Source organism: Carassius gibelio, chromosome B5 (assembly GCF_023724105.1).
Source record: "Carassius gibelio isolate Cgi1373 ecotype wild population from Czech Republic chromosome B5, carGib1.2-hapl.c, whole genome shotgun sequence".
Classification (NCBI taxonomy): Eukaryota; Metazoa; Chordata; class Actinopteri; order Cypriniformes; family Cyprinidae; genus Carassius; species Carassius gibelio.
In genome coordinates, this window is record NC_068400.1 from 3,585,615 (window position 1) to 3,600,606 (window position 14,992).

Below are 14,992 nucleotides of genomic sequence, written 5' to 3' on the forward strand. Positions count from 1 at the left end.
CAGCATTTATGCATTTGCTCAGCACATAGTGGGAAACATTACTGGAAGCTGATCTAAACCAGAAGCCTGTTTATGAAAACTGACTGTCAGTTAACATTAGGAATACTGGATGGACAACAATAAAGCAACTGAAGAAAGTGGGGAATAAAAAGGAGCAAGTTCACTTCCAGTGCAGTCAGAGGAGAGTGGAGAAGAGCGGATAAGCTCTTGGATGTGGGATTTCTCCCCTGTTCTGTGTGTTGATGTGATTGGTGCCCAGGGTTCACCGCTTCATGGGCTGCTGCTGCCCTGGAGCCAGAGCGCAGGAATTCACTCTCACAGAGACTTGCGCGCACACAGTTCACACACACAGACGGCACATGGACAGATACACACTCTGGCAGCACTTCAGAGCGATAACTGCACAGAGTGTTTAAACAGAGTGTCGCGCTCACCTTTTTGACAGCTGCCACATCCATTCTGACCTTTTTTTAATAACATTTTCTTCATGTTTTAAGAAAAGTGACTGTCTTTCTCTTCGTTGTCCTCGGGGCAGGAAGACACTTGTCTTTAGTTGTTGAGGTAACAGCATTGGGAGCTTTTAGGACTAGTTGCTCTTTGTAGCGTCAGCATCCTCACCGTGGTAAAGCTGTCTGCGGGGGCTCGCCGTCAGCATGCAGGTGTCTTTTGTGTGCACGGACCACCGAGCTGTCAGCCGCAGCACAGAGGACCGACTGAACAGACAGAACACCAACAGCCCGAGTTTGGGGACAAAAAGCAAGTTTCGCACTGTGGCGATGGTGGCCCGCAGCCTGGGCCAGCTGTCTGTGCAGAGCATGCCTTCCTCGGGTGACCATTGCTTGAGAACTGGCATGAAATATAGGTAGGTGAGAGGGGAACTCCAAGAATAAACATGTGGCACTTTAACCTTTCTGTGCTGTTTTGGTTTTTGTTCCAGTTTAGACTGTTTGCAATCGAATGTTCACGTGATTCGAGCAAAGTAAAGTTGTCTCAGACCGCAAATTGTAACTCTTGAGATTTGATTTGTTACGCAGGGTCAGTTTGGTTCACAGGTTTAACAGTTTAAAGTTGTCAAGGTCTGAAATGTTATTTGGTTGACTGGTTCGTTAGTTTGTTCATTGATCTCTTGTGGTTCAGTTAGTAGTTGTGAATGTTGAGATGGTAGAATCTTAGAAGCATATTTTAGCACATTTTTTTCAGCGTACTGTAAAATATTTGTGAATTAACAATATTACATATAGTTACAAACTATGAGTAATTGATTTGGTTATTTATACATACTGTTCAAACACTCTATCTTATGCTCACCAAGGCTGCATTTATTTGATCCAAGTTATAGTAAAAACAGTAATATTGTAAAATATTATTTCATATTATTATTATTATTATTATTATTATTATTATTATTAAATAACTGCTTTCTATTCTAATATAAAAACAATTATGTAATTTATTAATGTGATGGTAAAGCTGAATTTTCTGTAGCCATTACTATAGCCATTATACTTCATTGTGGCACGATAAAAATATTTGTGAATTTAAAAATTTAGAATATTTCAAATAATTAAGTCATAAGTCTTTTAGTATGCATATACATACAAAATATTTTAATCTAATTTTTTTAGGGCTAATTTTTATATAAATATTGGTTCATTTTCGAATTTCATGTTTGTTTGTTCGATTTAATTAACATTTACCCATTTCTATTTTAATGAATTTCCATCTAACGACCATTTAATCTAACACTAATAAATTAATAACATTAAATGTAATATATAAATGTAGGCTAATTGTTAATAAATCTCAATATGATTGTAACATTTTTTTTCATGCTGTACATTATAATGATATCATTCTTATAGCATTCAAAGCAGTTGAACTCACTTTGATGTGTTTTATTTTAGACATACTAATATAAGTAGTAATAGTTTTAATATCGACCTCTTAACATCTGAACAGCTGAAGATCAAGTCTTTCATTTGACTAATTGACTGAATTTGTGTGGACTCATTGCTCTGCTGTCTGGGTTCAGAGGAGGTTAGATATGGAAATTTCTGTTAGTGCCTGTTAAATCCATTAGCATGTTCTCTATATGAAATAGAGATACAGTGTGATCATGTTCCACTGCTTAGCATTATTAGAAGCACAGGATGCTCCCTCACTTTTTCGACTGCAGTGTTCATACAGCCCACGGTCTTTTGTAACACACCCGTGCTGCTTACTATCTGCTCACTGATAAAATAATAGTGTGCTCGGTCCTTAAAGTAAGCCTACACTCCATCCTAATTTTTCCATACTGTAATATGCGTAATTGTAGATCAAAGGTACTTTGTAGCTATGCAAGGTAATGTAGAGTGTCTTCCACTTCCTGATTAAACTAATGTGTAACTGAACACCTGAAAAGCTTCTCTGTCTCGCTGCACTGCTACCAAATGTCTTGCCACTTAAAGCTAATTCCCCCATTGTAATTAAGTCTTTGAAATTCAAAGCTGTAAATATGTAAATGTCATAGTCGTGAAGGCTGGGTTTATTCCACTGGAATACTCATGGTTTTTGGACTTGGTTAACATGATATTTGTGTGAAATTTTAATTTAAATGGTCATGATTATGTCTCTATTGATTAAAAACAATCAAAATCTGCTAGTGGGATTAGACAAATTGCAATGTATTTATTTAATTTCTATCGGTTTCTATGACTTTATGATTGTCTGAATATTTGTTTTCCATCCTGAGCCTTTTTACTTTTACTGTGGAAAGCAATAGAAGATATTTAGAAAAATGCCTCTGGTTTTTTTTCTTCATTCCATAAACATCAATGGGGTCCAAATATGTTTGAACATTCTTCTTTTGTCTTTTACAGACAAAAAGGTTACTTGCTTGGAATGACATGAGGGAGAGGAAACTTGAAAAATCTTTAATTGTTGGATGGACTGTCCCTTTAAATTTGATCTGGTATAATGTTCACATAAAAGGGTCTTTGCTGAAATTATGACACAATCAAAATTTTCCTCTGAGCAGTTTGCAGCTAGAGACTATGAATGGGTAACATAACCTCTCCAAGTCTGATGAGCCAACATTAAATGTGCATTAAATGAGTGTATGCACATGCACCTGAGGCGAGAACCTTTAAAAACCCTATACTTGTGTGACTTGCGTCCGTTGTGGTCTTACATTTGTGAATGCTCACTCATGAAATGTCATGAGCTTATGAATTAAACCTGGAGGGTTTGTTCCTGTCGTCCCATTCTGTGGCATGTATCTTTCTGGGCGATACGATTATCCCTTGACTGTTATCAAAGTTCCTGTGCTCGTTTTGTACATGAATTCAAAAGAAATAGAATGAGAATGATGAAGAGGGTTGTGTTGAGGCATCGTGTAAGCGTGTGTATCTCTGGGGTCTGCAGAAAGAAAACTGAAGTGGTGATTACATAAACACACAAATGGGCTGCAGTTTCTTCCCGCTGTTCCCTGGGCAGTAAACAGCAGGACTGCTTCAGTCTGGCCAGCCAGTTATGCAAGCTACCCTTATTTGTCCAAGATAAACCCATGAATTCAATGTGCACTCTTTACTGGGAAGACCCCAGAGTGGAAGATGATGTTTCTCAAATAGGACGTGTGCAGTGCTGGATTGATGGATGTTTTGAGATATACACCATAACAAAATTTCAACCCAGTCTACATTTCTGCAAAACCTGAAATACATTGCTGCAGGTACATACAGTATTGCTTTACAAGAGGTGCTATAAGTGCTATTTTTTTTTTTTTTCTTGAAGATTTGTCTTTTGCCCGTAGGTACGTTTTCGCTAAATGAAATTGTGTTTCTTATAGCATGTTTTTTTGCAACAATTTCAAACTGAAATTTCCAGTGAATGGAGCTAAATAGTGCATTTTTTTTCTCCAGAACAGGTCAACTTGACAATATATTATATCATAGCAGTTCAGAAGTCAGTAAAATGTTAAAGTTCTTTTACATTAGAAATTAACAAACCAACTATACTAAACCCTACCCTAAATCTAACTAATAGGGTTAACGAAATCAAAATGCATTTGCTGTGCCAACCATGTCACTTTAGGATATTTATGTGAGGCTTTGAGCTTTTTCATTGAATTTCATAACTTGTGTTATATGGGACTCGAATACTAGCACTTTATATTATATTTTTGTTAAATGTGATGTGAAAAACAGTCAGCAAATTCAGTTTGGGCTTGGAAATATGGCAGAGATATCCTCATTAACCCCCTGAAGTCGATTAACGCTTATATGCGTTATGAGGCATTTTCTCCTGATAACCCCGAAAAGAACTTATGAACTTTATTATTACGCTTTCAGTTTTTACTGTACAGATAAGAGCAATACATCAGTCGAATCTGTAAAGGGTCTACTTTTTTCTGTATACAGACATAATAACAAAACTTTGTGCACTTATAAAATAAAGATAACAAAAAAGGTGTGCTGTCTGCAGCCTCTGTCTGCGCTGATTTTCATTTACAAACACGTCATTAAAATGAACTGTAACTCAGTGAATACTCAACGAAGAGACATGAGAGAGATATCTATTGAAAGCCTGACATGTCTACTTTTAAACTAAACAAGTGCTGCCGAAAATAAATATTCTGTGATAAAGTAATCCATATGAAAACAACGCGATATCAGTTTTTCACGTCTCCCTTCATTATCTTCTAATGAGACCACGCCCCCGCGCTGAACGCTTTATTCAGATTCTAATGTTATAATGTTTCAAACTGAAGCGCGCAGCTTGAATACGCCCATAACAGAAGACAACGCAGCCAGACTGTTCTTCAAGTTCTTTTTATTTTACTGTTTGCTTCACGATGAGAGGAATAAGACGTAATTCACCCCAAAAATATGTGATGTTGTTGAGGATTTGAGATTTGGATTACCTCAGAAAAAAAGAATGAAGCACTTTTAAGTCTCTTTTTATTTATTTATATACTTGTACTAGTTTTCACATGACGTGTAAACATTTCATAGGGCCCTATTTTAATGATCTAAACGGAAAGTGTAAAGTGCACGGCGCAGATGTCATGGTCTAAACAGGTTGTCCCTATTCTCTTAATGAGTAATGGGTGTTTTTTGGGTGTAACGTGCAATAAACCAATCAGAGTCTCATCTTCCAATCCTTTTAAGAGCCATTTGCGCTCGTGCCATGATGGATTTGAATATTAAGTGCCGCTCCATTTAAAAGCAGGTGATGGATATTTTCTACTAATCACAGAACCAGCTTTACTAAAGAGACACGCATGACAATCGCATGCAATTAATCATGCAGCCCTAGCAGATACTCTACTTTTGTATACTTAGGTGACTTTTTTTTTTCAGAGATATGTCTTGAAGGACCTTCTTTTTTATGCAGAAGATAAATACAGAAGGGCATCACAGTAAACACAAGTTACTTTGTTTCAACGACAGCTTTCAAAAGAGAGCCAGAGATCATTGGTGCACCTTTTTGTTGCATTGTGACTTTTACCTCTACCAAAAATTATGTTGAGTGTGCATACCTTTTTCTGTATTTTTGTAATTTGTTTATTGATAATTCCTTAATCCTACAATAATCATGTACAGCAATTGTTCCTGTAGTGACTTTATCCTCTAAATTTAATGATATATACTTCATTATTTCTTAACATAGATTTGCCCAACAGGCCATTTTTCATCCACACAATGTGATATTTTGGCACCCCATGTGGAGTGTTTGGGCAGGGGGGAGTGGGCCCCTGTGGGGATAAAATTACTCATTTTAATAAAGTGCCCATGCCTTCTAGGCAACATCGTGCCTGTAGTTCTCTAGTGATGTGTAGCATACAAAACCCTTGTTGATGCATCCTCCTCCTGGTTTCCTAACGCTTCTTAACGTTTTGTCTTTTACTTCCCTCATATCCTTTTCACCATATTACTCGTGCCCCCAGCCTTTCTTATATAACTATGTTCCATACCTTCCTACTCTTCCACTTAAAGCCCTGTTTTTAGTCTGGAGTGATGAAACAGTGAATATACTGGCTTTTTATCTTGCCTGAGTGGATCTTGTTTGAAAGTTCAGTCTTGATATGATGAAAACATTCTCGGAGGGATTCCTGGTGGCTCACTGTACATTGAATGTGTGTGAGGTCAAATGTGTGTTGTGTACTGCGTGTGTATCACTATTCTTAACCCCTTTAAAACCCCAGATGTTTGCTCATCTGCCATGCTAATGAGCTTGTACGAGTGTGTGTGTGTGTGCCCGGGTGTGTGTGTGTACGTGTTTAAGACATCTGCTGTTTGGGTCAGCTGTAGGGCTGAAGAGGAGACTGCCATAAGGCTGTTTTAGAGTCTGGAGTCAAACCATGCCATGTTGTACGGGTCAACGACCAATAAATGACGAATAAAACTGTGTGTCCATAATAAAGGCAAAGGAAAAGTCACCAAGGTCTTAAAAATTTAATTCAGGTTGGTTTCATATGATTTCCAAAAATGTTTTCAAACTCTAAAAATGCCTTGTGGTGTAACCATATCTAACAAACTATAAATTCATTTGAGTATATCATTTGTAATAATCATTTTAAATTATTTTTTTATATCCCCCCCCCCCCCCCCCCCCCCGTACTGTATGTTTGTTCCACAACATGGCTTTGTTTTGGCATTGCAAATGTTAATAAACAGCAAAGCACTTGAGTGATAATAAATAGTAATAATGCCGAACTCCCAAATACAGTTTATACATACACACATACTGTGAAATGTGTGTGCATATATACAGTCACTATGTGTCGAGAGATGTATGTTTAAAGTACTTTTTAATATTTTATTTGATCTGCACAAAAAATGCATCATATCATTGACCTTATGAACTTGCTGTGCAATCTGTCATCAAATAATCTGTGTTGCTAATTATAAACACTCAAGACTGCCTTAATGGGCAACAATGAGAGTGTCTGCTCACAGTCCAGCACTATCCAGTTACTGTAGCTCCATCAGCCGTTGTGATAGTGTAGGTAGGCAGCATGCTGCATTAAGACCCATTTTGATCCATGGTAAAGGCCCTGTCGACATCCATTAACGAATGCCAAAGATTAGTGGAGCAGGCCCAGTGTTTCCCACACATGCAGCCTCAGCCAAGTGCAGCTCTCTGGGGAGATGCTGAGTGAGTTTCTCCTCTCAGTGTGAATGTGACTTTTAAACACCCATACTCTGCCATTCACCTTAGAAGATGAAGAAAGCTTGGTTTGTTTAAAGGCATGGTGAATTACTGATTGCAGACTTCATATGTTGATTGATTTTAGTAATGGGTTTTCCACGTGTACTGTTAGGAAGCAAGATCTCTGGCTGATAAACCATAATTCTTTTACAGCAAATGATGAAATGCAGTCTGCATTGTCCCTCTGAAGTTATACTGAGACATTTACTATAATTCAGTAATTCTGTTCAAACTCTGTTTCCATATCTGTCCAGCAGAATCATCCATTCAATTTAACTCGTTCAGTGTAATTCAATCTTTTATTCATTGTGACATCCAATAGACTTACTTAATCTGCCGTTAGAGTAAGTGTCTTTCTCAAGGTGCTGATAGATTACAATTTATGCATTCCAGGGTTTGAACCAACAACCATCTGCATGCAAGGGCTGAACTATAGCTATAATGCCATGCTGCTAAAAACAAATGGCTCAGAGTCATTTATTCATGTTTTTGATTGTCATAAAAGTAATTTGATTGTGTATCAGTCAACTCTAGTTACACAGTGTTTGATCCTTCAAATGAAAACTGCAGTTATTTAAATAATCAACTTCCAAAGCCATTTTTGGGTGTGTGGGACTTAACTCTAGCATTTCCCAGGCTGCACCTGTGTTGTTCAGTCACATTGACCCTGTCCAGCAATCTTCAGCTCAGAGAGTACAGACACCCTGCAGCAGATGGAGCATTAGTTATTGCATTAAACTTCACCTTTGAGAATCAGAATAAGGGAAAGGTTTGTGAGGGAGAAGTTCACATTTCAGGAAAAGCCCATAGTGAATCATAGAGAGAGCGTTTAAAAGTTAATGACTTTTGTTAGAGGAACTCAAAGAAAAGAAGACCCTGAGCAGATCTGAGCTTTTTTCTGGCCAGTCAAGTTCTTTGAAACCAAACACCATTTTAGTCTAGTTTAATGGTGGCTCGATGGCATCCTATGACTGTGCCTCATTGAAAGTCAGTGAGTTCTTTGTTCAACCACATTCTATTTTAAATGATTGTCCATACATTGATTTTAGAAATGTATGCTTGGTATTCTTTGACTTGAGTTTTTATGCATCTGCATTTGTATTCTGTCAATTCCAGTGTTGCCATACAATAGCTAGGATTTAAAGCAAGTCATTAATTGAATATAAAATGTGTGTGTGTGTATGTAATATATATATATATATATATATATATATATATATATATATATATATATATATATATATATATATATATATATATATATATATATATATATATATATATACAGACCACTGAATACTATTAAATGATTATACCAAATTATATATTTTTTTATTTCAGTCATTTAACTATACATACTGGTAAAAAAATAAAATATATAGCCTGAGTGCACTGTAAGTCACTTTGGATAATAGTGTCTGCTAAATGCAATAAATGTAAATGTAACTACTAAAGGGAACGTTCTCTCCAATGATTATGTTCTACAGTTTGCTGCATTCCATAATTAAAGAGGGCTAAAGACATGCTTGACTGTCTTTCTCTGTTCTCTGGTTGCAGCCACAGTTGTCTTCAGCACTACACCACTGTACTGCCAGAGAGGAGCCTGTGTAGATGGAAATATCATGTACAGGCTTTGTGCATCAGTTTGAGCCCCATCAGCAGGTGGCCACTTCACCTTCACAGGCTGGTCAATGGATCGCCCATCCTGTAATTCTATCTCCCATCCAACCAGTTAAAAATTCATCACTGGTTTTCAGGACCTGATAATTTGATTTGAGTTGATAAGTTCTCCGCTGATGTTCTGTTCAAAGCCACTTGGAAGTGACACATTGATGACAGCCTGTACACTGTACATACAATGACTACAGGCCTTTATTGAGAATCTACACTCAAGAGCAAGTGCATATAAGTGCATTCTGGTTATATATTTCAAGACATTATGTACTGTACATTATTGATTATGTTTTAATTCATAATAATTCATTGTAAAACTATACAAGCCTGTTCCACAACGGTTTCAAGTGCTCACAAAAATATGCTGGGTTAAAAACAACCCAACTTGGGTTATTTGGCAACCCAGCACTGAGTAAATATTGGACAGAACACATGCTGGGTTATTTTGACCTAGCTGGTTGGGTTTAATGTTTTTACCTAACATGTTTTTAATTTTTTTTTATTTAAGTCATCTAGCATATTGTTAAAAAAATATTATATTGCTGACTTAAAATGGACTGGAAATGAATAATCACACACAAAATTACTAGAGTCAACACCAATAATTGAAAGATGAACATTTATTATTAAGGAAGAACACATAGATAAGATACAAGACAAATGTAATTTATTTGGGTGAATACAGCATAATTTATATACATTTAACAAGCATTTTAGAAATATACATGTAACATTTAAAAGTAGCATTTTAATTTAAGTGTATTCAACCATTCTCTGTAATCAGATTTTACCGAAATAGTGCTAATTTGCGTGCCGGTGTGTCACTGAATTCTAAGCCAGTGAAGGGCTGCTGTTCCCTGGAGGAAGTGTGAACTTCAGACCGTAGCCTTGTGTTGCACTCGTAGCTGAAGGATGGCATGACTAACTCCATAACCTGCCCTAAAATAATACAGTTTACAATATCTTAAAAAAAAAAAAATCAAATGTACACAAACTTTTATTTAGCTGAAGAAGTGCACCAGAGAATGCACTGAGAATTGCTCTCTCCTCTAGTAGACTCAAAAAGCCTGTTCTCTGACTGTAACTCTGCAGCTGGGTTGATTTTTGGAGAAAGGCTCAACCCAGCAGTTGGGTAGAAAAAAATAACCCAGCATTAAGCAACTAAGTTACAGTGGTTTCTATCGTGGTTACAAGCTTATGTAACACTGCTGTGCTACACGTTAATGGATACGAGCATTGTGGTTTAAAAACAAGTCATTTTATGCCATTAAAATGCAATCAGCAGCTAAAGACAACTTATTTCCCTAAATGTACGCGCTGTCTGTTTCTGAGCGCTGTCAGAGAGGTGTGTAAATATGAAGAGGGTGCTCATAGAGAACAGGAGTATTTAAGTTGAATGGTTAAATACACACACTCTTAAAGTGACAGCATTTAAAAATTCCTGATGTCCTTCACCATTTAAATCACATTGGGTTATGATTGTGGTGAAGAGTGAAGCTTTTGCTTAATGTGAGGATGGGGACATAGGAATATGATTTAAGGAGCAGACTTATAATTTAGCATGCTAATATGTGCTATTGTACACTAACAGTTCATTTGCTTGCTAGCACTATCCCTGATAGCACATATAAGTCTCAGAGACATTTATTTGATGTGCGTTTACATCTGGAAGATCTATTTTTTTAGAGTGTTTGTTTATCTGCAATGCATCTCTAGGATGTTTCCTGTCAAACATTATGTAGAAATGTAGAAAATGTCTTTAAGATATTTGATGTTTGAATGTATGTAAAACTCATTATTAAAAAAAAATTGTCAGGTGTTTGTAAACAACAGATGCTTTCCAGATGAAATGCTATTTAACAGACAACTTGCAGATGCAGATATACAGTATGTGCATCTGGGATCTTACAATTCAATGATGTGACACTATATATATATATATATTATATGAAATCACTGCTTAATTTTGTCTCTTCAAAATAGCTTAATTTGTTTACGGTGAAGTTATGCAAACCAATTCTGTTTATTGAAACATGTAAATTCAATCTTGTCAGTGTGTGATGAAAACAGGGTGAATAACTTGCCTGGAGGATATGGTACAGTAGCAATGTCTCTCAAGGATAAATTCATGACTCTTTATTGGTTTCTTCTGAGAAATCTTGTACCTTTTCATAAGCGTTGCTGTTCTCTTCTAAAAGGTTAAAACGTTATTTTTTATTTGGAAACCATAAAAGGTCTTTTAAAGCAACATCTTTGTTTTGTGCCAGTCATAAATTGCCTCTCATCCTTCAAATAAGAATCAAAAGCTCACTGAATAGCTGTAATTATGAAGGCAGTCTGTGTCCTTGACTGTGTGGTCTTATAGTAATTTCTCATCACTGTATCTTTGGCTCTTTGTAAACTCAAAAGATATCGAACAAAAGACCCAGGTGTTCTTCTGATTGGTTCATCAGGCTGAAGGTACTGTAGTGCTGTATCCAGGCTGGATTACATTCTCTCTCACTCTGTGTGTGTGTGTGTGTGTGTGTGGGAGTTACAAACAAAGACTGCTACAGTACATATGTAGCCTATGGCCCACGTTACACATAATGAAAACACAACGAGTTCAGATTTATTCATAAATATGCTGCTGACCACAGGGCACAAATACAATATACATCTTTAGACCAGTTTGACACATTAGATTATGTATTTATGCACCACAGTACATTTATTTATGCATTACATTGAAACATGTTATCATTGATTGGCATTAATGATTGCATTTAATTTTATTATTTTGTTATTTTATTTAGGAACCTTGGGAAATCTGGCTTACGGGTATCATGTCTAGGGCTGGGTGAGTAAAAGATGCTATGCTATTTGTTGTCTCTTATTAATATCAGAAATTTAGATTAAGATTAATTGCTACAGTATATAATATTGCATGTGTCGCTCTGACATTACCTTATGCATTCTCTCTTCAGGCACATGGGTGACGTTTGGTGGTCAAATAACGGATGAGGTAGAGTTTTCATTGGTTGTTACTCTTGATTGTTAATTCACACGTTACTGGGCAATAGCATTTAGCATGCTAGCATGCTTTTGCAGCAAAGCATAAAAACCTGAATAAATATAACTTGAGAGCACTATGCTTTTAAAGGAATAGTTCACCACAAAATGACAATTCTGGTGAACTTTCCCTTTAGGTGTAGCTTTAATCGACCTCTACTGTACAATTACTAAATAGCAGCACAAAATGCCGTACAGATAATAACAACCATGTCATTTGAGGTTTGTACTGCTGAAGACATCATAAAGCTATAATGCCCTCTCAGCTGTCCGTTTTCTCTCCATCTCTCTTCTGTCTCTGTCTTCTCTCAGGTAGCTGAGCAGCTGTTGACGCTGGCGTATGAGAACGGTATCAATCTGTTTGACACAGCCGAGGTGTATGCAGCAGGGAAGTGAGTACTCTTTACTGATTTCCCATCATTCATTGCTGCTGCTCATCATGAGCGATAGGGCTTTACACTTACAGTATATATATATATGAGGAGATTAGTAAAGTATTTTAGCAACATTATTGTCTTTTATAGAACTGTTTAGATTTCTCACAGATCTGATAGTTCTAAAAATGCTTTCAATCCCAAATCAATGTTTGCTATTAAAAAGTCTATAAAATGTTTTTACTGTACTGTAGCTTTTGCAACAAGGTTTGTGCTGCTTAGCAAAGATGTGACACAATAGTCAAGATTGTTGAAACGAAATGTTAAAGTTGAAGAACAAAATTGACTATATATATATATATATATATAACACTTTTTGTGGTAATGCATTTTATTAAATAAAGTAAATTGTTTCTTTATTGTAATACTTTTATTTGAATTAAACAGGTATTATATTTGCATTTATTTATTATATTAGTTAATTAGTTGCTGAATTGTTATACATTAAACTAAAATTACATTACAGCGGCTGTTTACTGTATACCTTCGGTATCTATGTTTAAGATGACCTTGTGAAAGAAGTTAGTGTTTTGTCAGCAAAATTCATTTGTGCAAGAAGAGAAAAAAAGACGGAAAGGTAAATAGCCAAAACCCGCTAGCTTGCAGTAAATTTAGCATTGGAGTCTTTATTTTCTGCAATGCTGTGGAGCTGTAACGTCAGCGAATTGCTGATAAAGTTGAGCGGAAATAGCCTGACTCGGCTACCAAACGGCATTTTAAAAAGGCAGACCCCATGAGTGTTAAAGGTCATAAGTTTATACATGTTGTTTGTGTGTGTAGGGTGGGGGAGGACATTTGTGTTGCAGTTTCATGCCATGTCAAGCTGGTGATATGGCTTGTGCAGAATGATGAAGATAGCACTGTAAAAACTTCAGCACAGATGATCTACCCAACCTTTATTAGTCATACACATACACGTTTCTTCACAAACAGGGGATTTACTCATCTAGACTGCTAGTTAAATAAAAGACGAAGACTAGTACTGTTTGTGAGTTTGTCTCGGGACATCTGCTGCCCTCTTGAGCCCACATTACAGTAGCGCTTCATTTGTTACAAGCTGTCACAAGGACTCACATTCTCGCAAAGGGATGACGAGGCCTGATGGGAGAACCATTCATGAAGAACACATTGGTCCTGAGGGCAAAAATGTAACATCTGTCATTAGAAGCTCTCCCTCCCTTCCAGTCTTTCCCCTTAAATTAAAAATCTGCTCACAGGAGGGAAAAAAAAACATGAAGTATTTTGCCTGTGTTTACACTGGGAGTTCCTTTCATATTACTGTAAAGTGAATGCTTCATTAACTTAATTCTGTGGAAGCTGAGAACAGGGAATCCCCCAGTGTAGAGGACACTTTTGCTCACCGACTGTGATGGAAGTAAAATAATAGCATGATAATTGCTTCTTGCTTACTTGCAGGGCTGAAATGGTTCTCGGCAGTATCATCAAGAAGAAAGGATGGAGGTAAACATATTGATTTGCTGTTTTTAAGGGTTCAGAACATTTTCAAACTCTTATTTGATGTGCTATGTTTGCGTGCTGTTTTCTCCTCTTCAGACTGTCAGAATAACTGCTGACCTGAAGCTTACTTGTTCTTTGCTGCTCCTGTTAGTTTGTGAATGACTAATGTGGAATTTGCACTTAAGGGGACATTAACTTATATTCATCCTACCATTCACTGTATGCAAGCACTGAGGCGAAAAGCCACTTCCCCCCGGGGAAAGATGCCTAATTTTGGACACAGGTTTTTGCCAGTTTTTAGATACACGGCATGACTGCAGTATCATGTTTTCAAAAAGTCTTCTCTTGGGAGAGGAGAATATTTCAGCATGAAAATTCTACAAAAGCCACTTATTAAATAATCTTCTGCAAAAAAAAGTGTAATTTTCTTTAACGGAAAAGATATGTAAATTAAAAATTATTATATTTATTATAAAATAATTGTTATTTTAGGGTTAACATTGTAATACATTTAATGATTTTATATATATATATATATATAAATATATATATATATATATATATATATATATATATATATATATATATATATATATATATATATATAAATATACTTTTATTTATAATAATATTGTATTATTATTTATAATAAATCTGTATTTTATTTGTTATTCAAATATGTTAATACATCTAGGGTTTGAAATGTTCACCAAGGCTTGTTTTTTTTTTAATACAGTTTAATTAAAATTGAATAAATCATGCAAATGAACTAAAAAAGTTGTCAGTATTTAAAATTAGGTTTAAAAATATTTTTAATAGATTTAAAAATGTTTTATTTTTTATTAGATTTATTTCATTATAATTAAATAAAATACAATATATTATAATATATACAGGACTTTGGATTTAATTGAATTGAAAAAAAATGTAAAGCCCTGGTCATGATGTTCAAATACAGTGGTTCCTGCACTTCTCACTAACAAGACTACAGTGTAACTTCCTGCAGCCTAAACTGACACCATTGTTTACCCATCAATCCTCGTGATGTGTGGCCCGTCCTTGCCTTTGTTTCGCTTTCAACCACTTTGTCTCCTGTGTTTCATAGACGTTCCAGTTTGGTCATCACCACCAAGATATACTGGGGTGGAAAGTAAGTGCTGTGCTGTGCTTATACGTGTGTG

General features: G+C 36.0%; 1 protein-coding gene across 2 annotated transcripts in view; it reads left to right on the forward strand.

Moving 5' to 3' along the window:
- The window catches only part of LOC127958160 (voltage-gated potassium channel subunit beta-2-like), a 27,030-nt gene continuing 12,038 nt past the window's right edge, over positions 1-14,992 (forward strand). The window contains exons 1-6 of one of the 2 annotated variants that reach the window (XM_052556959.1): positions 1-862; positions 11,664-11,707; positions 11,835-11,872; positions 12,232-12,311; positions 13,770-13,814; positions 14,917-14,961. In XM_052556959.1, coding sequence (XP_052412919.1) covers positions 654-862; positions 11,664-11,707; positions 11,835-11,872; positions 12,232-12,311; positions 13,770-13,814; positions 14,917-14,961 — 461 coding nt within the window. In that variant the 5' untranslated portion in view covers positions 1-653. The remainder of the gene's footprint in view (positions 863-11,663; positions 11,708-11,834; positions 11,873-12,231; positions 12,312-13,769; positions 13,815-14,916; positions 14,962-14,992) is intronic. The other variant, XM_052556960.1, reaches the window with a different exon arrangement.